Here is a 25,991-nt window from a genome sequence, read left to right as displayed (position 1 = left end):
ATCATGTGACTTCCGAGCTTGGAGACGAGGTCACTCTTGTCCAGCCCTTTTCGTCTCCACAGGAAGAAGGGCCTTTGATTGCCTGACAAAGGATGAGGCTGATGCTGCCCTGGTGCTGGCTCCCATGTGGCCGGGTTGTACAATGTCCGCGTCTCTCAGGTTTGGGAGAGCAAGGAGGTGAGGTCGAAGTCAGTGGTCCCCAAAGTCCACTCAGATAGGTTTGGGGAGCTCTTCCTGGTCCTGCTTTAGGCAAGACAGTTGCACATTCTGGTTGCATTTTTTTTTCTCTTGCAGGCTAATCTGTCTCAAAGAAATTCACCAGCAAGCCCATCTCATTTGTTTGCCACCAGCCATTAAAAATATTTTCCTTCAGAGAAGGAAAGAGATTCTGGGAAAGAGAAGGAATGCTCGGAGAAGATAAACACTCACGTGAAGCTCGCCTTTAAGGTGTCATCACATTGCAACATCCACAGCAGTGTGAGGGCTGGCCGCTGTGGGTGCAAGCCGAAGTTAGCAAGGGGGAGGACGGTGGGAAAGAGAGGGGCTCTAGGGAAGTCTCTGGAATAACTTCTGTGCGGCACGCCTTTCTCCCCCACCTCTCTGTCCTGCACTGAGTCTCTGGAGTGCCGCAGCCTTTGCAGTCGAGTAACAAACACACTGCTGACGGTGAGGGTAGCGGCCTCCGGAACTTACACAACTGTCTAAGTGTGGACGATCTGTTCCAGAAGAGAGGTGACTACCAAGCAAACTTCTCAAACAAGTTAAAATCATTGTCAGACTGCAGTGAGCATCAGCACCATTCAGGAAGCTTCCCTGGGATTCTGACTTGGCAGGTCTGGGGCGGGGCCCAGGAAGCTGCATTCTGAACAAGCACATCAGGAACTCCGAGGCAAGCGATCCAGGCACCCCTCTGAGGAGCACGGCTGTGGTGGTGTTCTTTTCTTGGGCTGGTCTGTGCTCCCTTTTCTCCCAGCCATAACCGGCTGGGGCAGAGAGACCTCACCTGGCAAAGCATCTCCTGAGAATTCGGAACTGGGGCTCACAGAACCAGCAGTGTGCGTGCCAGAACCAGCCAGGTCAGAAGCTTGGCTCATAGATTCTTTGGCTTCTGAAGCTGCCCCCTCTCCTGGCTCTCCCAGCCCCGACTCTGGTCCTGCCCAGGCTCCTCCTAATCCACCTGTGTCCTGAGACACTGTCCTTAGCAGCCTTCTGGGGTGGCCCCAGACACATCCTGGGATGTCATCCATGCCCACATGTCCAAGGACTGTGCTCCCCAGGCCTGAGCCTCTGCAGGTCTCAGGCTGCCTGCCCAATGCCTACTGGACAGCTCTGCCTTGATGTCCCACAGGGAACTCACTTAACTTAGCTCAAATGGAACCCAGCATTTTTCCTCTCAGACATGGCACCATTTATGTTTTGTTTGTTTGTTTTTGGTGAGGAAGATTGGCCCTAACATGTTAGATGAGCTAACATCTGTGCCAATCTTCCTCTATGTTCTATGTGGGATGCCGCCACAGCATGGTTTGATGAGCGGTGTGTAGGTCTGCGCCCGGGATCCAAACCCATGAACCTGGGCCGCCGAAGCAGAGCACGTGAACTTAACCACTATGCCACAGGGCCAGCCCACCATTTATGTTCTTTATCTCAAAGAATGGCCCCACTCTCCCCTCCCAACACCCAAGTCAAGATACGTGGCCATTATCCTAGACACTTCCTTGTTCTTAACCCCCTACCACTTAACCTCTGCAAAGAACAGCTACCATTTATTGAAAACACACCACTGGTAATATTCCATCACAACTCTATGAGGCAGGGACTGTAAGTGCCCCATCTGACAGAGAGAAAGTAGCACACAGGGCTGGGGCACTCTCCCAAGGTCATGTGGTACACGGTGGGGTTGCAGTGTGAGCCCAGGCCTACGGGGCCTACTCTTACTAAGCACCCCTCTCCGTCCTAGGTCCTCCTGAGCACAGAGCCCTGTGCTCTTCACCATGATGCACCCCCGTCTCTCCCTTGTGGTGTGTTGATTTGGAATTCCAATTCTTTCAGATCTTACCAGCTGAAGATCAACTGTGGGTCAAAGCCATGATGAGATCTGAGAAAATCTGGAGACATGAACAGAAAAATCTGAGCAAACGGTGAGGCCTGGCATTTGCAGAGAATTAAGAGCACACAGTCTCCCAGCATGTGACACCTTCCTCGTCCTGGGGCGCTGGGAGCACTCCCATAAAAACGACAAGCTAGGACCCATCACTGTTTCTACAACAATGAGAATATTTATTTTCTTCAGACAGTAAAAATAACATTTTTCTCTCTTTTGTAAAAGTTAAGTACCATTACATTCCATTTTCTTAAATAACAAAATCCTAAAAATATATATTAAATTGTATACAGTGTGTCACACTTCATCTTATACTTTAAAATACATGATGTTTCTATTTTATTCTCAAAGTTGCATATTAAGAGCATATTTACAAATAAAGCCTTGTCATCCAAAGTCAAGATCCCCAGGGGAAGGTGAGTCTGGATGTGGGCAGGTCTTGACGCTGCGTGAACCCCACGACGGCAGCCCCCCACCACGTGCTCCTGAAGACACATCCTTTCTGAAGCAGATTTACCTTGGCCTTTCCTCCACACTCCACTTCTGCCTTGTTGAGTATGTTCTACTCGGCAAGACAGAAGCCTGTGAGATGGGCCCCCCTGGGGTCTGTAGGCAGAGGGTGAGTCCCTGTCACCCCTGAGCCAGCCAGCCTGAGGAGAGGCAGCTGTGGTGGAAGGTTTGCAGAACACCCCATGCCAGGGCAGCTTAGCTGAGAGACCTGGCCAGGAGGTAGAGGAGTGAGGAAAGTAAACAAAGACACCAGAGGAAACAATCGAAAGGTTAAAAATTCCCAAGGTAGTAACAAAAGCAGACATCAAACACCAAGCAGGGGATTCGAAACCCAAGAGGTGCCAGCTGACTGGGCTGTGGAGGGGGGTGCTGGCCCGCCTGGGTGGGAGACCTGGGGCGGCCTCAGGAGGCAAGGAGACAGGATCTCCGAGGCCGTCCACTTATAAGTGCTCGTGAAGATTAAGTGCCCAGGACACATGGGGGCTTGGTAATGGCCTGCATACCCCGTTGCTATCAGGATGGCCTGGCGGGATCCTGAGCTGGGTCAGACTCCTGCCTTGGGCTGACAATGGAGTGTGTGGGTGGGGCCGTGCCCAGACACACCTCAGGAGTTTGGCCTAAGGGCCAGGACAGCTGTACTTGCTAGTGCTTTGATCTCTGTGGGTTTCTGGCCAGTTGGAGTCTTGAGTCAGAGCCCATACTTCAGAAGTTACAGCAACCACGTTACCTTGCTGACACCAAGAGGGAGGCCTCAACCCTGTTCCGGCATGGGGGATGGGGGGGAAGGCACCCCGGGGCTCATCCCTCCTCTTTCTCTGCTCTGCAAGCAACTGGACACTTGAGGAAGAACACAGGGCACTGAGTGCCTTCTAGAGGGGACAAGCACACTGTGAAACACGGCTAAGAGACCAGGTTCACAGCTGGCCAAAGCACATTCACCATGGGAGGCAAGAAGATCAGCTGCCCACTGGGACACACGCTGAGAAGGCAGGGCCTGGGAACCCGCAGTGAGGGGATGAGGAGGACACACAGGCCTCGAGGGGTCTGCCTGCAGCCTCCTCCCCTCTGTCACCTCGGGGCAGAGGCCGTGGGCAGAATGCTTTCAGAACCAACATCCAACGTGGTCCCCAAAGCCCTTCCCCTTCCTGGTTCATAATCTTCTGCTATGTGATCTGTAATGTTCTTTTCTCAGGATCACCCTTTCCAGTAACTTCCAACCCCCACTTTCTCTCTTCTAAAGCAGTTTGTTAAAAGATCAAGTGCTTCCTCTTTCAGTGCTCTTAGAAGCACGCCTCATCTCTTCTGGGACAATTTATTTCTCAGGAGTTTACTTAGCCACCAGGGACCCTGTGTGGGGTGTTGCTGACAGGTTCCAACCAAGGCCACGGCCAGAATGTGGCCCAGGCGTTTATGGAGGCTCAGCCTAGGACAATTTATGGCCATCTCCTCCCATACTGTCCTGAGCCAGGTTTGGGTTTCCCATGGCCACTCCCTGGACAGTAAGCTGATCCTGGCGGCAGAGGGCTGTGCCAGGGCCGGCCGGAAGGAGAGCACCGGGGCATCACCAGCACTTCTGGGACCGCTGAGAAAGGGCTGCAGGCTCAGACAACACACCGTGACCCGAGGTGTGCGGTGGGCAGGATGGGCGGGTGGGCCCACGGGCTGCCCTGAAAGCCAGTGATCAGAGTAAGCCCTGGGCAGCTGAACAACTGCCCCTCAGCTGGGTGAACTCTTTGCCAAATTCCACATTCCCTTTGTGCTGCGAAAGGATCTATTCACAGCACAGGGCCCTTTGTGACTGCACACACCTGACACTTGTGTTTGTGAGGAGATTCCACCAAAGCCAGGAATAGCTGGGAGGGGAGACTGCACATGTCAGTGGTCTTTGTACGGGACAGGCTTGTCTCCAGCCCCAGGGGCCTGCGGACAGCTGCTCCAGGGTAATCACCCTTTCCAGATCAAAGCATGGAGATAGCACCAAGCAGTTCCATGCCTGCTCCAGGCCTTGTACAGTGCCTGGGGGAGTACCCCTGCCCCATTTCCCTCCCCTGAATGCCCCTGCCTTCCAGCTCCTAGCATCTCTCCTGGTTGCTGAGTGTCACCTCTCCCTGCAGACACCTCCCAGCTGGCCCCACACGGCAGTCCATCTTTCTGGGAGTGGCGAGGCACAGACAGGTTGCCGGTGCACAGGAGCAGCAGCAGGCAGTGGCTTAGGGACCGGGGGAGGTAGGCAAAGTGCTCTAAGAGGAAACCTGTTAGGCCAGAGGCACAGCAAGGCCCAGGGCCCGAGGCCTTTCGGAGAGCCATTTTCTGACACAGGCTCAGGCCCGGCCGTCAGAGGCACTGGCTGCTTTCTCAGCTGCTGTGGACAAAGCCTGCATTCGGGCGGTGGGGACTTCTGCAGTGGAGACGGCACTGACTCACAACCGGGGGCCACTGCGGCCGCAGCTCTCAGTCTTAGGAGGCCCATCCGCGAGGGTCTCCAGTTCCCAAACCACCCCCTTCGCCTCACGCCACCTCTGTGATTCGCCTGCCTGTCTGAGGGGCAGGGTGGTGTGGGCCCACGGACAGGAGCCCTCTCCTTCCCCACAGGCCATTCTAGACCCCACGCTGTCCCCACAAGAAGCGCAGAGAAGGCTGCAGAGAACACAGGCCGTGGGGCACTTTTCATCTTATTCTAAAAGGAGGGACACCCAAGGAGGGACTGCTGGCACCCTGTCTCACACAATGCTGCCTAAATGCTACATAAACCATGATATTTATACTCCCCGTTCTGAACTGAGAGTCAATTTAGAGAATCAGGGAGAGACAGGGGCCTGGCTCAGCTTCCACAGGACCACGAGCTGCTCGGGTGCAAGGCCAGACACATCCAATCCAACGAGGAGCTGCTGAGCACCTAGAAGAGTTTGCAGTGAAGTCTGCTGCGTGAATAAATGAATGGATGCTTTATATGACCGCTCTTCAAGCTTGCTCTGCTCGTCAGTGCGCTATGGAAAGAAGCTCCAGAAAGAAGCCCGAATGTGGAAGGTGTCACGTGTGACATGAATGGGGGTCACCAGGCCCAATTCTCAGGCCCTCCCAGGGTGGAGGAGGCCCATCCTCATCTAGCCCCCAGAGAGCAAAGCCTCTGAGTCAGCACAGAGCGTGGGCCCCCTTTAGGGCTTTGGGGGTGCTAATGCCCAGGAGTAGAGAACCAGGCCAACCCTCGAGAGAACCTCAGAATTCTCCCTGTCTGGCCCTGTTCCAAACCATAAAGACCAGGAGAAAGTGATCTGTGTGTGGACAAAGCAGAGAAGCAAGCAAGCCTCAACATACACTACCCCTACCCACCACCTGACGTTGTCTAGAATGTACCTGAACCCAGTGCCGCACACAACCATCGCTGTCATCTCAGCCCCACCATCCTGACACCCCCATTCCTAGACAAGAGAGAGAGAGGCGCAGGAGGGCCTGGACCCGGGACCTTGAGTCTCTCTCCTAAGAGCAGCTGATGAGGGAAGACGAATCCAGGCTGCGTCTGTCCCTGCAGCAGAGCACCCCTTCCCCGTCTGCAGGAGCGCACCCCAGAAGAGGCCGAGAGAGAGGCAGGGAAGAGCTGGCCAGAGGCAACCACAGGAGAGGTGGTCCCCGGGGGCCTTGAGCTCTGAGGGACCCTGTGTCCTGGGCCCAGGGCAGCTTTAGTCACTCACAAGAGGATTACGGTCATCTTGTTGACTCGGACCCTTGAGCTTCTTCTTAAAGATGGAAATTGAAGTAGCAGGCTGATAAAAAATGCTCCAGATTTCCCCCGACGTCCCTGGCTGACGACAATCCCTAAGGTCCCCTGAAGCAGGAACGCGATGGGATCTGCCAAACGAAAATAACTTAATTTTTCAAGTAAAGTGAACAAAGCATCCAAAACAACCCGCCATCTCATAAGACCCTCTATCTATGAAACGGGACACTCTGCGAGGCCTTGGGAAAGACTAACAGGGGCCCTTACAGACCCGAAGGACTGTTGTGTGGATGAAGTGTGCCCTATGGGACGGGAGAGCGGCGGGGAAAAGGGCAGCTCAGCGTACCAAAAAACTTTGTAATGGGCAGAATTATTCAAATCTGGAAAGGGCTAGCCTGAGAGATTAGGTTTTCAAATTCTTTTTTTTCTTTTTAAATAGAAGAACTTTCTTCAAATGTCATTTATCTGGAAGCCCACCCAGCTGAAACAGGCTCAAGGCAAATCCGCTCTGCTTGCAATGGGTCCTGCGTGACTGCCAGTGCCTGCCTGGCCCGTGTCAGCCCCGGGGCTGCCTGGCAGGGGAGCTGCAGAGACACTCTCGTGTCAGATGCGAGTCAGACACGCACTTTAGGGCCTCAGTGTGCTGGGAGGCGCTGGGCCCTAGAGAAAGCCTCCTGTTCTCCCGCTACTATGGGGACACACAGACAGAACTGTGCCTCACGGCCTTCCCCAGAAACACGTGAATTGTGACTTAAAAAAATATACATACATATATATACATATATATATTTATATTTATGGAAGGCATGTGAGTCGGCTCAGTGAACAGTATCAAGGACATTGTTTCCACTGAAAAATGTAAAGTGCAGGGTGGAGAGGCCTATGGTTGGGCCCCACATGGCCAAGGGAAGCCTTCACAGGGCAAAGGAGGAGTCGGCATTTAATGCATAAAAAAGTCTGTGTCAGGGGCTGGCCCGGTGGCGCAGCGGTCAAGTTCGCACGTTCCGCTTCGGTGGCCCGGGGTTCACTGGTTTGGATCCCAGGTGCGGACATGGCACTGCTAGGCAAGCCACACTGTGGCAGGCGTCCCACATATAAAGTAGAGGAAGATGGGCATGGATGTTAGCTCAGGGCCAGTCTTCCTCAGCAAAAAGAGGAGCATTGGCAGCAGTTAGCTCAGGGCTAATCTTCCTCAAAAAAAAAAGTCTGTGGCAGATGACAAGTGAGAAGATCAGGAAAAAGGTGGCTATCCCTGGACACCAATGTTCAGGAAGGCCTTGAAATGGAGAAAGGCTGTGGGTCAATTATATCTCAATAAAACTGGGGGTGGGGGGTGAGAAATGGAGAGAGCCTGGACTGGAAACCACCGGAAAGAAAGTAGGGGTGTAGAAAAAATAAAAACAAACTCCCCTCCCTAAGTACACAAACATCAGCAGTATGAATAATTGTCCCTTTCCTGGAAGGCAGAACTGTTAAACCTGAACAGCGAGATAAAGGAAGGAAAGATTTATTTCCAAATTGGTTAGAATCGAAGGATGAAACTGCTATAAGCTTCTTAAATAATTGTCTTAAAATAACTGTTAAGCAACAATGAATAAAGTGTTAGAATTCTCTTCCTAAGAATGTTTCCCAATTTCTAGAAGGCATCAGGAAACAGGCAATGGTATTGTCCTAGGAATCCTTGCTCTTGCATAAAGATCTCTTTAAGGGGCCAGCACAAGCCAAAAAATGGAAATTGTTGCTTTTTATGCCCAGACTGTTTCAATCCTCCTTGAGATCGTATCTTCTGGACATGGAGGAACAACCCCTCAAATCTTAGTGCGATCTGTCCAGGTGTACGTCTCACTCTGCAGCGAAGGAGGAACGTCTCCGCCTGACGGTGCCTGGGACTAAGGGCTTTGGAACCAGGTTCTGATATTACAATTGTACCCGGACAAACGAAGCATAGTAGAAAGAGTTCTGAGCCTCCTCTCCTGGGATCGGGCAGCTCTCTCATACTCACTTGAATGTGATGTGCAGAAGTATCTTTGCTACAATGGCTGTGACTGTGAGGATGAGGAGAGTTGCCAGGCCATACACGGTCCATCCTGCAAGCACAAAAGACAGGGTTTATCGGACCTGTTTGAGCTCAGTTTTCAGAAGGAGGTCTGTTGGAAGCACCGAGTGAACAGAGGCAGCTCAGAGATGCAGGTCTGGCAGAGGAGCTCCCAGCAGGTGGGGGCAGCGGCAGGAGCAGCCGAGAGCTGGGCTGGCACGGAGCCCAGGCCTTCTGAGCACCTCGCCGTGCTCTAGAGCTCCTTCTTAGAGAGAGGCAGGCTGTGTGGTCCAAAGTGCACTAGACTCGGAGTCGAAAGGGGTGGTGTACACCGTCTCCACCACTGGATCCACCATGCAACCACAGAGGAGTTATAACCTCTTTGGGCCTCAGTTTCCTCATCTGAGGAATGAGACGTGGGAGCTGTGAAATCCTATCGGCATACACACACAAATGGCGCAGAGCAAGCACTGGAGGTGCACTGACCTTCTACACGGGGTCCTGCGGGGGACCTGGGGAGCGGTCTGAAAACCTTGCTAATTGCTAACAGTGCTTTGCAGCTCTACCAGTCTCTAAAGGCCCCAAGTTCCTTGGCAGAAAAGAGAGAATGGAAGTCTGTACCCAACCAGGTGACGCAGCTTAAAACACAAGCCCACCACCCATTCTCTATGCCTCGCCTGCGTGACTTGTCTTCATAGCTCGTATCACTCTCTGACTTTTTATTTCGGTTCTTATCTTTCTCCTCCCACTTACAAGCCACAGCAGGGCAGGGGTTTTGTTTGGTCCACTGGGTAGTCCAGTGCCTACACAGTGACTGGCACCTTTCGAGCACTTGCATATCTTTTGAAGGAACGAATGAACAGAGCTCTTGAAATGGCCAAGAGCGGGCCACAACTTAGGGCTCTAGACATATATTCTCAGAGTGAGGAAACACTGGGTTAGCTAACTAATCACAGTGTACAAAAGGCACACATGTTGGATCTGTGGAGGTGAGCACTTTTTCCTAAGGACGAAGGGAGCACGCGAATGAGAAAATGTCCCTCAAAGGCGAGGACAGAGCCACAGAGCCAGTACCCCCAACCTGCCTCGGAATGAGAAACACCCAAGAGTGCTCAGTTTCTGTAACCGCCAAGAGTGCTGCCTTCAAGCTCTGTGGCTTCTGTCCCCTGTGATGGTGTCTGGGAACTGCTACCTGGGACGGTCTGGGGCGGGTGGCTGGGGCTGGTGGTGATGACGTAGAGGACTTTGGAGGACCGGGCAGCGCTGACACTGTGGTTGGCCTGCTCCGTGATCACCTCGGCCAGCGTCTGGTTGGCAGTGGGCCTCTCCTGCGGCGGTTCTTCCTTGATGGCTGGAAGATCGAAAGGAATGAACTGGGGGAGAGTTGATGGAGACAATGAAGAGCTACAAGGAGGAGGCCCTGGTTATGCAGAAAGGCCCGTTTCTCTGATTCAGTTTGGTGCAATTCTCTCCACTGCCCCACTGGCCCCAAAGCAGAACCTGTCAGGCTCTGGCCCTGAAGGAGGGGAAAGGAAGGAGCTGTTCACTTCTAATCATTTTAATTCTTCGACTGCTCCCTTCACAGACACCTGAGCACGCTTTATCGTTTTCCTACCCTTGCGCCATTGCAGCTATGGCTCCCTCTGCCTGGAAGGCCCTCTTGCTTCCTCTCTATGGACCCAGATCCCATCTGTTCTTCAAGAGTGTCCCACCTTCGGGAAGGCCTCCTCCCTCTGACTTCCTGTAGCACACACTCACTGAACTCTTCTGGAGGCCGGATCAAGACTAGGTCTTAGACACCTGATGTTTCTTGTGTGCTGGCAAACATATGTGCCTGGCACGTGTGTTCACATTAGAGGGGTAGAGAGTACAGCTCCACCTTAGGATGGTTTGAAGGAAGACGGTAAACCAGTGTTTGGGGTTGGCCGGGATGTTCAGAGGCAGGAAGACGGACCACATGACCTCTTTAGAGCCTCCTGATTCTATCAGTATCAGCTTTCTTTCGGTTGTTCTTTTAACCCGCCCACGAAAACTGTCATTAGAGCTATTATACAGCAAAACTGACAGGTTTCACCTCTTTTTTATACCATGAAACATATACAAGTTATGAAATGGGAGGTGGGGAAGTCCACAAGTTGAGTCAGCAGCTCCTGACTCGTAGTCCTCCCAGCAAGAAGTGCCCAAGGTCCACAGGTCGCAATGGCGCAAGAGGAGCCGGGGCGCACGGGCCCTGAGGGCCTCCAGGAGGCCAGGAAGGCTTACCTTGGTACAAGACAGCAAATCCCTGGGCCTGATTGATGCGATCAGAGAAGAAATACAAAATGACAAAATCCAGAGAGACATTAAAGGACAAAGGTGGGCGGTTCCTTCCATTGAAACGGACCAGGACACGGTGGGTGTAGCCGTCCAGCAGCTCCACCATGTCTGCAGAATCCCTGATGTCAAATAAGGTGAAGTTGAAATGGATGTGGGAGGCTCCTGGAACCCGAATGGTCCAGTAGCAGACCCTCCCCGTGGCGTAGGTGTCAGGAAAGTCAGGAGAATAGACCACTGAAGTCATGGCCGAGTAATTCCCACCACAGGCGCCAACAAGAGCTGTGGAAGACAAAAGAACACCGGGCTCAGCCTGGGGCCCAGCCACAGGGCTCGCTTTCCAACCTGTTACAAACAAAACTCTTCCTAACTAATGCGATCCAGTTTGGGATACTGTTTTTTGTCACAAAACCAGACCGTCTTATGTTTCAGGATCAAATCACAAAATGAATCTCTTAAACCCTGAATGAATGACTATGGAGGCTTTTTTTTTTTTTTTTGCCCAGGAGACCTTAGAGGTAGCACATGGCACAGTGGTGTGGCCTAGATCGGGGCCAGACTAGAGTCAGAGAGTCTGGGTTCGGGACCAGCTGGACCATGTGATCCCAGGGGCTGTTCTTCATTTCCAGGTCTCTCGCTTCTCACAGTTTTGAGGATGGAAAGAGCACCACCTGCTCCTGTATCACATGAATGTGTGAGAACAAATGAGATAAAACACCTGAAAACACTGGGCCCTCCCTGCAGGGAGGCACTCAATGAGGTAAAGTCGTAAAAAGCTGCACGGCATCCCTGATATGCTCGCATAAGGGTCCACACTTAATTTTCAAGTGGGAAAGTATGGCACAAGAAATGAGTTTCTGGGGCCGAGTGGTTAAGTTTGCATTCTCTGCTTCGGCGGCCCAGGGTTTCGCCGGTTCGGATCCTGGGTGCAGACACGGCACCGCTCGTCAGGCCATGCTGAGGCGGCGTCTCACACAGCACAACCAGAAGGACCCACAAGTAGAACATACAACTTTGTACTGGGGGGCTTTGGGGAAGAAGGAAAAAAAGAAGAGCAGTGAGTTTCTGTAGAGAGGAAACTCACTAGGTTCCGCTCCCTCTACGCTAAGCACACCGATTTCTCTGGTCTCCTGTTTTTGACTGGCCGGCTGAGGAAGGGGACAGAATCACTTCACCATATCTTATGTGAAGTGTAAACAGGATCCTGGAAATGAAAGTCCTTGAGAGGGAGTGTAGGGCTGGGATTAAAAAGCAGGCTTTGGGAGAGTTCCATGCCCCTTTAGGATGTAGAAAGCAGTAAGAGAATGTTGCTTCCATCCAAACAAGAAAAAGCTCAGAACTTCTCTTCAACCCATCGGAAAGCTGAGGCATCAAGACAACCAAGGGAATTTTAATTCTAAAAAGTAAGAAGCCCCATCTGAGGAGAGTCAGGTCATATAAAGTGTTTCATCTTCGACAGAGCAGGAGAGGAAGAGGTGGCCGCCATAAAAGCAAGTGAGAAGAAAGCAGCTAGAAGGCTGAGTGTGGGCTAGCCTCTCAGTCTAGGATAACCGGGCACCCAGACACAACAGGAGTCTGCACTCACTTGTAAGCAATTCTGTGCAGGCCTCCACTCTGTGCCCACGAGAATGACTGGGGTAGGGCTGGAGACCAAAGAGTCCTCCTTGGTGGCACCAGTGTACAGGACGTGATCAGCTGCTGCTGGGGGACAGGTGTGAAACACTGCCTGCTTACCACACCCTCCCCTCAAAGGAAGCAAAAGCCTTATGTTGCTGGGGGAGGGACACTAAACCCTCCCGCTCCCAGAGCAGGGTAGAAGGAAAACCTGTTTGCCCCTGGGGAGGGAGTAGGAAACACTCATTCCTGCCAAAGATCCACTGCTTCCGAGGGAAGAGCAGAGGCAAAGGGCATCAGCCCATGGTTGCCTTCAACCCCACGATCCCGCACCAATGCAAAGCCGAGGTCTGCTACCCCTGAGGGAGGGGCAGGAACTCTCTCCTTCCTGAGAGCCACCACAGATACAAGGCAGTGCTTGGCTGCGGGGAGAGGTGAGGTGTGCAGGGATGCAGAAAAAGCCCCACCTCTCAGGCCCAGTAATGTGTCCTGTCTAAGACCAAGGATGGTGCGGGAGAAGCAAGAACCATCCCCCCCCACACACACGGCCTCTTCATGAGCAAAGCACCAAGTAACAAGAAACAGCAGTCTACCATTGAGGGAGGGCCAAGATCCCCTCTGTGGCACAGGCACGTAGGAACTTCCCCACTGAAGGTGGAACAAGAACCCTGGAAAAACCCACTGGCATCCGGGCTCCACACCAAGCACATGTAAGTAGCCCATCACTGGAGGAATCTGAAGCCTGAGGTACACTGAGGGTAATGACAGAAATGAGAAAACCCAAACCCAGCTCAACTCCTGATGGAATGGCTCAGTCCCCACCCAAAGCAGGCCTGCCCATTCCCAGGTGTTAATACTACTTACCTCAGCCTCTAGTGTTCTACACATGGTGTGGGGCATTCCATACAATATTACAACACACAGAAAAAGCAAGAAAGCAAGCAGGAAAGAAAAAACTCACCATCAAGAGATAAAGCATCTGGTAATCATTTCACCACATATCCATATATCAAATCATTATGTTGTACACCTAAAACTAATACAATGTTACATGTCAACTATAAATCAATTTAAAAAAGGAGAGAGAAAACAATCCAGAGAACCGGACTCAAAAATGACCCCGCTGTTAGAACTACCTGACAGAGACTACACGATCAATACAGTAAAGGACCTAGTGGAAAAGAGGGACAACATGCTTGAGCAGATCAGAAATTTCAGCAGAGATAGGGGAACTGTCAAAAAGAGTCAAAGGGAAACGAGAGAAATAAAACAGACACTCTCAGAGATGAAGAATTCCTTCCATGGGCTTATAAACAGACTACACACAGTTGAGGAAAGAATCAATACATTTGAAGATAGATCAATAGAAATTATCCGAAATGAAACACAGAGAAAAAAGTAAGTGGAAAAAGCAGAATAGAGCATCCAACAGCTGAGGAGCAATATCAAATGGTCTAACAATACATAATTGGAGTCCCAGAAAGGGAGGAAAAAGAAAATGGGGCAGAAGAAATATTTGGAGAGAGAACAGCTAAGAATGTTCCAAAGTCAATGAAAGGTAATCTAAGGATCTCAGCAAACTCCAAGCACATAAATTAAAAAACAAAAATTAAAAGAAAAAAAAGAAAACACATCCAGACACATCATGGTCAAATGTTGATAACCAAAAACAAAGATAAAATCCTGAAAGCAGGAAGAACAAGGGAAAAGATTACATACAGGGGAACACAGATTCAGCAGACAGCACTAGAAACTATGCAAGCTACAAGGCAGAGGAGCAACATTTTTGAAGCACTCAAAGAAAAAAAACTGTCAGTATAGAATTTGTCTAGCAAAAATATTTTTCAAAAATGAAGATGAAATAAGTCTTTCTCAAACAAAAGCTGAGAAGCCATTGACAGCAGACCTGCATTGGAGAAGATGCTAATGGAACTTCTTTAGGCCCAAAGAATATACCAGATGGCAAATAAGAACATGAAAAGGGGGCTGGCCCAGTGGCGTAGCGCTTAAGTTCGCACGTTCTGCTTCTGGGTGGCCCGGGGTTCGCCGGTTCGGATCCCGGGTGTGGACATGGCACCGCTTGTCAAGCCATGCTGTGGTAGGCGTCCCACATATAAAGTAGAGGAAGATGGGCACGGATGTTAGCTCAGGGCCAGTCTTCCTCAGCAAAAAGAGGAGGATTGGCAGATGTTAGCTCAGGGCTAATCTTCCTCAAAAAAAAAAAAAAAAGAACATGAAAAGATGTTCAACATCATTAGTAATTACAGAAATGCAAATTAAAACCACAATGAGTTACAACTATGTGCCTGCTAGAATGGCTATTGTTAAAAAAAAAAAAAGACAATACAAAAGTTCAGGAGAGGATGCACAAGTCTCACATATTCTTGGTCAGAATGCAAAATGGTATAGCACTTTGGAAAACAGTTGGCAGGGTCTTATAATGCTAAATATGCACTTAGCATGTCACCCAGAGATCCTGGAACTCCTAGGTATTTACCCAAGAAAAATGAAAACACACGTCCACACAAACGCTTGCACACGTATGTTTATAGCAATTTTTATAGCACCTTTATCATAGACAGACCAAGGTTTATCAATTGGTGAATGGATCAACTGGTGAATGGAAAGTATCACAAATTTGATACGTTTGTACAAAGGGACACTTCTAAGCAATAAACAGAACTACTGAAACAACACAGGTGAACCTCAAAAGCATTATTCTAAGTGAGAGAAGCCGGACACAAACGGTTAAATGCTGTGTAATCCCATTTATATGACATTCTTCAGAAGGCAAAGCTGTACAGAAGGAATACAGCTCAGCGGTTGCTGAAGGCTGGGGGTCGGGGAGAGGACTGCCCACACAGGGGCATAAGAGAACCTTCCGAGGTGATGAAAAAGTTCTTTATCTTGACTGTCTTATCGAATCATACAACGAAAAGGGTGATCTTTACTGTATATAAATTATACCTCAATAAACCTACATTTTTTTAAAAATGGAAACTTTAGAGAAAGACCTCCTGGGTTCTAATCCCGACTTTACCACGTACTAACTATAAATTTGAGCAATATACTACACCTCTGTATACCTCATCTATAAAATGAAAATAATAAGTTTCTCCCTCGTGGGGTGTTATAAAAATTAAAATGAGCTGGTAACATGTAACATGTTTAGTATAGGATCTGGCATATGGTACCAGCTCAGTCAGTGTTAGCTGTACTATTATTATTATTTGTAAAGAATAAAGGATCCAGGTTAAATTGATATTTCAACAGCAAGGACAGACCTTCAACTTAGAACTTTTGATTCCCAGATTTGAGCCATGCAGACAGCACATCCAATACAGCAATTGTGAGAGCAAACACATGACATCTATGGTAAGATTCTTAAAATTCAGTGACAATTCAATAGGAAACTTGAAACTTAGGAATATATTCAAGGTCTTACTTTTTGAAAGGGAGATTAGCCTGACACATACAACCTGGGCAGGTGGAGGGCACGCAACAGACCTGAGCAAAACCTCCAGTGGCAAAAAGCCAGTGTCCTCCTGCCTTCTGTGATTAAACACCTTTTCAAGCCTCCAGTCCACCTCAATATTAGCTCAGTCAGTTTCTTCAGGAATAAGCTTCAGGCATCAGTAGGAACGGCCAGCTTCCCCCAGATGCAGCTGAGCGCTCTGCTTCTAGACATGAACGATGATGGATATGTCCCAGGAAACAAACCTTAACCAAACGGGTCCCAGCCATGAATGAGACTCCACTGAATTGGCACCCAGGAAAGGAAAAGAGTATTACGGTATTTTATCAATTCTAAGGGCCACATTTTAATCTTTAAAATTGGGATCTGTCTTTCAATCAACGCATGTCATTGTTTAATCGGAAGCATTTTTTTTCTCAGTGGTATGTAAAATAATGTGGCATCTCACAATTGATGGCATCTTAGAGCCTATGAAACACAATTACGAATGCAGTCCCAGTGGTGAGATCCTACCTGTCCTCAGGCCCTTAATATTTTTCACCACTAATCTCTTCACTTCCCACTAAAATATAAATTACACAAGGGCAGGATCTCTATCTGCGGGGCCTCGGGCAAGTTACTGAACTTTTATGAGCCTCAGTTTTCTCCTCAGGCAAATAAGGATAATAATACTTGCTTCACAGTATTATGAGAATTAAGGGAGAGAATGCATGGAAAGTGAACGGCATGGTGCCCTGTAAATGTAAGTGCTCAACTAATGTTACAAGGAAAGGCCCAGTCCGTGTGGTTCTCCCTTGAGTGCCGAGAAGCTGAGGCAGAAGTTGAGAAGTTGAGTGCCTGGGCAGTCCCTGTAACCCACTATTGTCTTGGCCTACTTCATCTTCTGTTTCGTTCCATTGACTCAATAAATCAAATTCCAGGGGTACCAGAGGCTCTGAAGCCTCCGTCAGTGCTGCATTTACACACAGTACGCGGCCTACTCCGGTGACCTCCCTAAGCTCCTGAGAGCTTGCTGGAAAACCAGCCACAGAGCCTATGACAAATGACTTGATGCGGCAACAGTAACTGAGCAGACAGCTTCCGCCAGCTGCCTCTGTAGTCTCTCTGCAGAGGTGCAAATGCAGGCTAAGTGCCTCTAGAGCCGAGGAGCCCAGGACGCTCTTCTGGAAGGAGTGAAGAACAGGAGGATCTCACTGACATTCTGCCTGAGACTCGGGTTCGAGCCACGCTGGTAGCAGAGCCTGATGTTATGGGACACAGAGACTGCAATCTGGTCCTTCTCTCACCATCTAACTTCTCCTCCAAGCTCTTCGGAGAGACTTCTTTGCCCTCCCACGTTGTAGGACAGTCCATAGTCACCACCTCCAAGATGCTCAGCCTCATCCAGTGAATGAAAAGGATTTCCATGAGGCGGACCTCGAGCTATTGAAACTATTTTACTCTCTAGTAGGTGAAATTTCAGGGGTTATTTCTGCAGGGCTGCATTTTGTACTTTTCTTTGCAGAGGCGCGTGAGTATTAGAGTTGGTTACTGTCTGGAGCCCCTGCCAGTCCACAGATATCAGGGTCCCTGGAGTCTAGAGCATGCAGCCTCTCAGAAGGTCAACCTTCCCAGCTGAGTGAATGGAGGCCCGAGAGGGCAGCCTCTGGAGAGCTGCAGAAGGGGCCTATCTGATGATAATCAGAACAACCGGGCCAACTCTGTTCACACACATTAAAGCACTAAACTGGATCTGTTATTAGGATCTATTTTATTATTGTTAATAAAAGGGATTCTGCTGCTGAAAAGAGAAAAACTAAAAATGTGACAAACCTGGGTTTGAATCCTGGCTTTGGCACTTATTAGCTTGGACAAATTATTTTATCTTTCGATCCACAGTTTTCTTATCAACAGGGCTGTTGCAAGGATTAAATAAAAAATAAACAAAAGTACGCAGCATCAAGTCTAGCACACAGCAAGCACTCAGAGGCAGCAATTATTTTCATCGTAATTAATTCGTTTTAGTGCATCTTTGTGTCAGGCCTAGTACAACCTCCTGGATACGTTTCTACTATCAAAGATGGTACTTGCTACATGACTGACTTTAAACCAAATTATTTCCATTTGACACCTCCACTAGACCCATTGTACTAAATAAAACAATTTTTTCTGCCACACAGCAGATGCCCCCCAAAAATATGCTAAACTGGGCCAGCCCAGTGGCGTAGTGGTTAAGTTCACAGGCTCTGCTTCAGCAGCCCAGGGTTCGTGGGTTCAGATCCCAGGCACGGACCTACACACTGCTCATCAAGCCATGCCGTGGGGGTGTCCCACATACAAAATAGAGGAAGATTGGCACAGATGTTAGCTCAGGGCCAATCGTCCTCAAGCAAAAAAAAGAGGAAGACTGGCAACAGATGTTAGCTCAGGGTCAATCTTCCTCACACAAAAAAATAAATAAATAAAAATTTTAAAAAATGTGCTAAATGAATGAAAGATTATCATAAAAACTATATTTTATTTTTATTGACATAAAACTCACTATTTTAACCATCTTAATGTGTACAATTCAGTGGTATTAGTATATTCACAATGTTGTGCAACCATCACTATTATCTAATTCCAGAAAATTTTTGTCACCCCAAAAAGATCCATATCCGTTAAGCAGTCCACTTCCCATTCCTCCCCTCTCCGCAGCCCTTGGTAACCATTAATCTGTTTTCTGTCTGTATGGGTTGGCCTATTCTGCACATTTCCTATAAATGGAATCATAAAATACATGGCCTGATGTGTCTGGTTTCTTTAACTGAGCATAATGTTTCCAAAGTTCATCATGTTGTAGGACATATCAGCATTTCATTTCTTTTTGTGGCTAAGTAATATTCCCTTGTATAGATATACCACATTCCGTTTACCCATTCAACAGCTGATGGACATTTGGGTTGGTGCCACTTTTTCGCTACTATGAATAATGCTGCTGTGAACGTTCTGTGCAAGTCTTTGTGTAAAGATATCTTTTCAACTCTCTCAGGTATATACTTAGGACTGGAATTACTGGGTCATAACGTAATTCTGTTGTACGTTTTGAGGAACTGCTGGACTGTTTTCCAAAGCAGCTGCACCATTTAACATTTCCACCAGCAATGTGTGAGGGTCCCAGTTTCTCCATATCCTCACCAACACTTATTTTCCATTTTAAAAAATTAATGCTATGTATATTCTGTTTAAAGTAGAAAAACAGGTAGCAAACCCCACATCCTGCTTCTGTTTACTGTCTAGTTCCCTAGGATTCTCTCCTGGAAAATGAGAGTTCAAATGATAATGCCTTCCTCAGATGGCTGCCAGGAGGACCTAAGATGATAATTTACATAAAGCCTGAATATAAACTAGGTATTCGATAAATGTTTATTTCCTCTCTTTTATCGCTTAAGAGCATACCAGGCAATTTGTGAATTGTATCTGTGAATGTGACCTTATTAGGAAATACGGTCTTTACAGATGTAATCAAGTTAAATGAGGCCTTACTAGATTAGGATGGGCCCTAAACCCAATGACTAGTGTCCTCATAAGGAGATACAGAGAGACACAGAGGCAGAGACACACACAGAGGGAAGACAGCCACGTGAAGAAGGAGGCAGAGATTGAAGTGATGCACCTCCAAGCCAAGGAATGCCAAGGATTGCCAGCAATGACCAGAAGCTAGGAAGAGGCAAAGAAGAATTTTTCCCTGGAGCCTTCAGAAGGAGCACGGCCCTGATGACACCTTGATTTTGGACTTCTAGCCTCCCAAACTACGAGAATAAATTTCCGTTGTTTCAAGCCACCCAGTTTGTGATAATTTGTTACAGCAACCCTAGGAAACTGATACACCATATGGCATTTTTGCTTAAAATTGAGCCAGTCTGCCTAGTTGAAATGTCAAGACTATATCTATTCTAGCTTAATGACTAAAAAAGACACTAGAAACTCTATAGTACATCTTAGTAATCTCAAGCTTTTATTTTTGTCTGTCTCATTTGTGACCATCTCCTTTCTACCATCTTAAAATCTGGCACTGCATTGGTACTATGGCTCCCACAGTCTCACCACCACTGAGTGGATGTCGATGGATTATGATAAGGGATCGGGTGGCCTAGAGGTTAGGACAAGGTGTTGGAGAGGTCAAAACCCTGGATCCACACCCCATTCAGAGCACCCTCTGCCCCTAGCCAGCATCTTACAAGTGTGGCAGGTCAGAGAGGAGGGGAGTAAGGGCACCCTCACTACCAGGCCTGGAAAGCCAACTCGAAGCTTATACTCTTCTTCTCAGCTGCATCACACTAAGATATAAATCCCAAAAGCCTAAGAAAACACCAAAAGGGCTTGGAAAATACAATAATACAAGAGGATCTTTAAGCGGATACTGAAGTTATATCAGTGTCTATATTAAATTGGAAAGGTTACCCTTTCTAGGTTGTCTAAGCATCTCACAATAGGCCACATCTTCAAAGCACATGGCACAACTACAATTAATTACTTGTTAAATGTCTGTCCTCCCTTCTAGAGGACAGGGGCTGTGAGTCTGCTTGTTCAGTGCTGTATCCCCGGGGTCTGGTCAGTACCCAGCCTGCAGTAGGCGCTTAATTAGTGTTGCTGGGTGAATGAATGAATAAATAGAGGGTAAGGAGGGTGGGCCGGCTTGTTCCCCTGGCCCAAGGGTTCCTGTGCCTTGGGCAGTGACAAGCACGGGGCATACTCACTGTCAAAGAGGATGATCCTGCCATCACCACCGCAGGGCTGGGTGTGATCCCCGAAGCAGACACTGTTGCACTCAGTACTGGCTGCCTCCCCGTACTTCCAGTAATCAGGATTGTTTCCACAGAAGCAAGCATAGCCTGACTCCATCCCAGCAAACTGCCACAACAGAGAAGCAGCACTTGGTAAGCATCAGTCAGGGTGTCAGGTGACCCAACAGAGCCTGGCAGGGTCGATCCCCAGCACGCAACCAGCCTCATCTTCCCAGCCCACCTTGTCCTGGGACCTCTCCCTTGTCCCACCCTCACACACTTCATCACACGCTGACTAGTAACTATGCACCCCACCATGCTCCCCCTTCAGCAGTAAGTGCTTTCCAGCTAATTCTCCCAGCAAACTCATTATAGGCCCCACTTAAATTTTTTATTTTATTGTTTATATTACCATACAGTAAAACTATTTACATGGCGTATAGTTCTATGAATTTTAGCCCATGTATATATTTGTGCAACCACCATTGCAGTCAGGATACAGGACAGGTGCATCGCCCCAGTAACCATCCTTGTGCTATCGCTTTATAGTTCCCCTCCTATAACCCCTCTTATAACCACTAATCAGTTTTCCATTACCAAAGTTTTGTCCTTTCAAGAATGTCGTATGCTATAGACTGAATGTCTATGTCTGCGCAAATTAATATTTTGAAAGTCAATTCCCAATGTGATGGTACTTGGAGGTGGGGCCTTTGGGAGATGAATGGGTCCTGAGGGCAGAGCCCTCAGGAACGGGATTAGAGCCTTTATGAAAGAGACCCCAGAGTGCTCCCCTCACCCATTCCACCATGTGGGACACAGCAAAAAGACAGCCGTCTATGAATCAGGAAACAAGCCCTCACCAGATACCAAATCTGCCAACGCCTTGATCTAGGGCTTTTCAGCCTCCAGAACTGTGAGAAGTGAATGTCTGTTGCTTAAGACACTCAGTCTACAGAACTTTTTTATAGCACCCAGAACAGACTAAGATATCATATAAACAGAATCATATAGTATGTAACCTTTTGAGACCGCCTTGTTTCACTCAGCATTAATGTCTCTGAGGTTCATCCAAATTGGTGCGTGTATCGATAGTTCGCTCCTTTTGATTGCTGAGCGGTAGTCCACTGTATGCATGCATCACAGTTGGTTAATCCACTGGGTTGTTTCAAGACTTCATGATTATGAACAGAACCGCTATAAACATTTGTGGACAGATTTTTGTGTGAATGTGTTTTCATTTCTCTAGGGTAAATGCCTAGGAATGGGGTTGCTGGATTATATGGTAAGTGGTTAACTTGATAAGAAATTGCCAAACTGTTTTCCAGAAGGACTGTACCGTTTTACATTCGTAACAACAATGTATGAGTCCCAGTTGTTCCATATCCTTGTTAAAACTTGTCATAATCAGTATATATACATATATTTTTAAGATTTTTTATTTTTCCTTTTTCTCCCCAAAGCCCCCCAGTATGGAGTTGTGTATTTTTAGTTGTGGGTCCTTCCAGCTGTGGCATGTGGGATTGGCGCCGCCTCAGCATGGCCCGATGAGTGGTGCCATGTCCGTGCCCAGAATCCGAACTGGGGAAACTCTGGGCCTCCAAAGCGGAGCGCACAAACTTAACCACTCGCCACAGGTCAGCTCCCTATCAGTATATTTTATTTTAGCCATTCTAATAGCTATGTAGCAGTATCTCATTGTGGGTTTAATTTGCATTACCCTAATGGCTAATGATTTTGAATGTCTTTTTATGTGCTTATTTTACATCTGCATAGCTTCTTTAGTGAAATATCTGTTCAAGTCTTTTGCCTATTTTTTAATTGTTTTTTTGGTGTGTGTTTTTACTATTTAGTTTTTAGAGTTTTTTTCTTTTTTTTTTTTTTTAAAGATTTTATTTTTCTCCCCAAAGCCCCCTGATACATAGTTGTAAATTCTTCGTTGTGGGTCCTTCTAGTTGTGGCACGTGGGATGCTGCCTCAGCGTGGTTTGAAAAGCAGTGCCATGTCCGCGCCCAGGATTCGAACCAATGAAACACTGGGCCGCCTGCAGTGGAGCACGTGAACTTAACCACTAGGCCACCGGGCCAGCCCCTAGAGTTTTTTTCTTTTCCTTCTTTTCTTTTCTTTTTTTTTGTTTTAATACATTCTGGATACAAAGTCCTTTATTGCATACATGATTTTTCTCCCAGGCTATGGCTTGTCTTTTCATTCTCTTAAAAATGTCTTTTGCAGAGAAAAAGTTTTTAATTTTGGTAAAGTCCAAATTAAAATTTACCAATTTTTTCTTTTACGGATCATGGTTTTGGTGTCATGCCTAAGAACTTTTCACCTAAACTCAGGTCATAAAGAATTTTTCCTCTGTTTTCTTCTGAAAGTTTTATAGTTTTACATTTTACAGTTAGACCTAAGATCCCTTTAGAATTCAGCATGGACTTGGTGTTTAACTTCTTTCAATTGGCATGATGTTGTGGCCATTCATTTGTGTTGTTGCTTGTATCAGTATGTTGTACTATATCTTTTCTTTTTATTGCGGAGTAGTACTTCACAGTATGGATATCCCACAATTTATTTTCCTGTGCATCCGGTAATGGACATTTGGGTGGTTTACAGTTTGGGGCTGTTATGAGTGATGCCGCTGTGAAGGCTCATGCATTAAGTCCCTGTGTGGACACAGGTTTTATTTCTCTCGGGTAATTACCCAGGTCTGGTACTGCTGAGTCAAAAGACAGGTGTATATTTACCTTTATAAAAAACTTCAACGTCGTACAGCCACTATGGAAAACAGTATGGAGATTTCTCAAAAAGTTAAAAATAGAAATACCCTATGACCCAGCCATCCCATTACTGGGTATCTATCCTAAGAACCTGATATCAGAAATCTCAAGAGTCCGTTGCACCCCTATGTTCATCGCAGCATTATTTACAATAGCCAAGACGTGGAACCAGCCTACATGCCCAGAAACTGATGATTGGATAAAGAAGATGTGGTATATATACACAATGGAATACTACTCAGCCATAAAAAAAGACAAAATTGGCCCATTCACAACAACGTGGATGGACCTCGAGGGTATTATGTTAAGCGAAATAAGCCAGTCAGAGAAAGACGAACTCTATATGACTCCACTCATAGGTGGAAATTAGTATACTGATAAGGAGATCTGATCGGTGGTTACCAGGGAAAAGGGGGGGGTGGGGGGAGGGCACAGAGGGGGAAGTGGTGTACCCACAACATGACTAACAAAAATGTACAACTGAAATCTCACAAGGTTGTAATCTATCATAACATTAATAAAAAAAAAAAAAAAAAGATGAGATAAAAACCAGAGATGGAATGAATATTATGCAACTATGAGATGTGATAGAGTAGACGTACGTGGAACAACACATGTGAACCTTAAAAATAAAATTTTTAAAAAGATTAAAAAAAAAAAAAACTTCAACGTCTTTTTCCAAAGAAGCTGTACCATTTTACATTCCTACCAGTAGTCTAAAAGAGTAACAGTTGCTCCACATTCTTAATTTTTAGCATTTTCAGTATTTTTAACTTTCATCATGCTAGTGGATGTGGAGTGGTATCTCATCGTGATTTTAATTTGGATTTCCCTGATAACTAGTGATGCTGAATATCTTTTCATGTGTCTTTTGGCCATCCACATATCTTCCTTGGTGAAATGTCTGTTCAAATCTTCTGCCCATTTTTAAATTGAGTTGTCTCTTTATTGAGTTGTAAGAGTTCTTTATATACTCTCTATACAAGTCCTTTATCAAATATATACTTGGCAGCTACTTTCTTCCAGTTTGTGGCTTATCTTCTTACTTTCTTAACTCTGGTTTTTGAAGATAAGTTTTTAATACTGATAAGTCCAATCTACCAACTTTTTCTTTTATGGTTTGTAGTTTTTTGTGTCCTGTTTAAGAAATCTTTGTCTAACCCAATGTCATAAGATTTTCTGTACTTTTTTTTAGAAGTTTAACAGTTTTAAGCTTTTTTTTTATTGATATGTAATTCACATAACATAAAATTTACCATTTTAAAGTGTACTTTCAGTGATTATTAGTATATTCACCATGGTGTGCAACTAGCACCAATAATTCCAGAATACTTCCATCACCCAAAAAAGAACCCCTAGACCGATCAGCAGTAGTCCCACTTCCTCCCACCTCCCACCTACTGGCAACCACTAACCTACTGTCTCTATGGATTGGAACAATCTGACACAATACAAATGCAATCACACCATATGTGACCTTTTGTGCCTGGTTTCTTTCACTTAGCATAATGTTTTCAAGATTCATCTATACTGTAGCATGCATCAGTAACTCATTTCTTTTAATTGTCTGAATAATATTCCATTGTATATCTATACATCACATTTTGTTTACCTGTTCACGAGGTGATGGACATTTGTGTTGTTGCCCCTTTTTGGCTATTATGAATAATGCTGCTATGAACATTCATGCACAAATTTTATGTGAACATATGTTTTCAACTGTCTTGGGTACCTAGGAGTGGAAATGCTAGGTCACAAGGTAACTCTGTGTTTAAATTTTTGATGAACTGCCAAAATGTTTTCCATAGCAGCTGCACCACTTTACGTGTCCACTAGCAATGTATCAGGGTTCAAATTTCTCCACATCCTCATCCACAGTTGTTTTTATCCTTTTTTTTTGTAGTTTTTTTTTTTTTAAAAACAACTACAGCCATCCTAGGTTATCTGTTGTGTGAAGTGGTATCTTATTATGGTTTTGATTTCCATTTCCCTGAAGACTAATGGTAATGAGCCTCTTTTCATGTGCTGTTGCCACTTCTTTATATATTCTGGACATTAGACCCTTATTCAGATATATGATTTCCAAATATTTTCTCTCATTCTGTGAGTTATCATTTCACTTTCTTAATAGTGTCCTTGACACACAAAAGTTTTAAATTTTAATGAAGTCCAAGTCACTGATTTTTACTTTGATTGCTTGTGCTTTTGGTATCATAACTAAAAAGTCACTGCCTAATCCAAGGTCATGGATATTTATACCTATGCTCCTATCTAAGAGTTTTATAGTTTTACCTATTACATTTAGGTCTTTGATCCACTTTTAGTTAATTTTTACACATGGTGTAAGGTATGGGGTCCAAATTCATTCTTTTGCATGTGAATATCCAATTGTCCCAGTACCACTGGTTGAAAAGACTATTCTCTCCCCACTGAATAGTCTGCCACCCTTGCCAAAAATCAATTGACTTTAAGTAAATGTATGGGTTTATTTCTGGACTCTAAATTCTATTCCAGTGCTCTGTATGTCCATCTTTATGCCAGTACTATAGCTCCTTTTTCAATAGTAAAATTTAAAGTTAATTTTTGTCTATTGTGTGATGTAAAGATAGAGGTTCATTTTTTTTTCCCCTAAAGAGCTCTAGTTTTTCTCCAGAACCATTTGTTGAAAGACTATCCTTTCTTCCATTGAATTATCTTGGCATCTTTGTTGAA

The 25,991-nt window shown here is 46.5% G+C and overlaps 1 protein-coding gene and 1 long non-coding RNA gene across 4 annotated transcripts in view; one reads left to right on the top strand and one right to left on the bottom strand.

Moving 5' to 3' along the window:
* Positions 1-150: 150 nt before the first annotated feature.
* Positions 151-2,888, top strand: LOC124226215 (uncharacterized). The gene is made up of 2 exons (XR_006885251.1): positions 151-1,076; positions 2,050-2,888. It is a non-coding gene; the product is annotated as an uncharacterized LOC124226215 (long non-coding RNA).
* Positions 2,882-25,991, bottom strand: part of KREMEN1 (kringle containing transmembrane protein 1) — a 65,445-nt gene continuing 42,335 nt past the window's right edge. The window contains exons 5-9 of one of the 3 annotated variants that reach the window (XM_046639167.1): positions 20,482-20,635; positions 10,624-10,956; positions 9,551-9,712; positions 8,329-8,413; positions 2,882-6,457 (exon numbers count right to left, since the gene is read on the bottom strand). In XM_046639167.1, coding sequence (XP_046495123.1) covers positions 6,289-6,457; positions 8,329-8,413; positions 9,551-9,712; positions 10,624-10,956; positions 20,482-20,635 — 903 coding nt within the window. In that variant the 3' untranslated portion in view covers positions 2,882-6,288. Of the gene's footprint in view, positions 6,458-8,328; positions 8,414-9,446; positions 9,713-10,623; positions 10,957-20,481; positions 20,636-25,991 lie in introns of those variants that run through there. The other 2 variants (XM_046639168.1, XM_046639169.1) reach the window with 2 other exon arrangements.

This window comes from Equus quagga, chromosome 15 (genome assembly GCF_021613505.1).
Source record: "Equus quagga isolate Etosha38 chromosome 15, UCLA_HA_Equagga_1.0, whole genome shotgun sequence".
Classification (NCBI taxonomy): Eukaryota; Metazoa; Chordata; class Mammalia; order Perissodactyla; family Equidae; genus Equus; species Equus quagga.
Note: the sequence above shows the minus strand (reverse complement) of the source record. Positions and strands in the feature narration are given on the sequence as shown.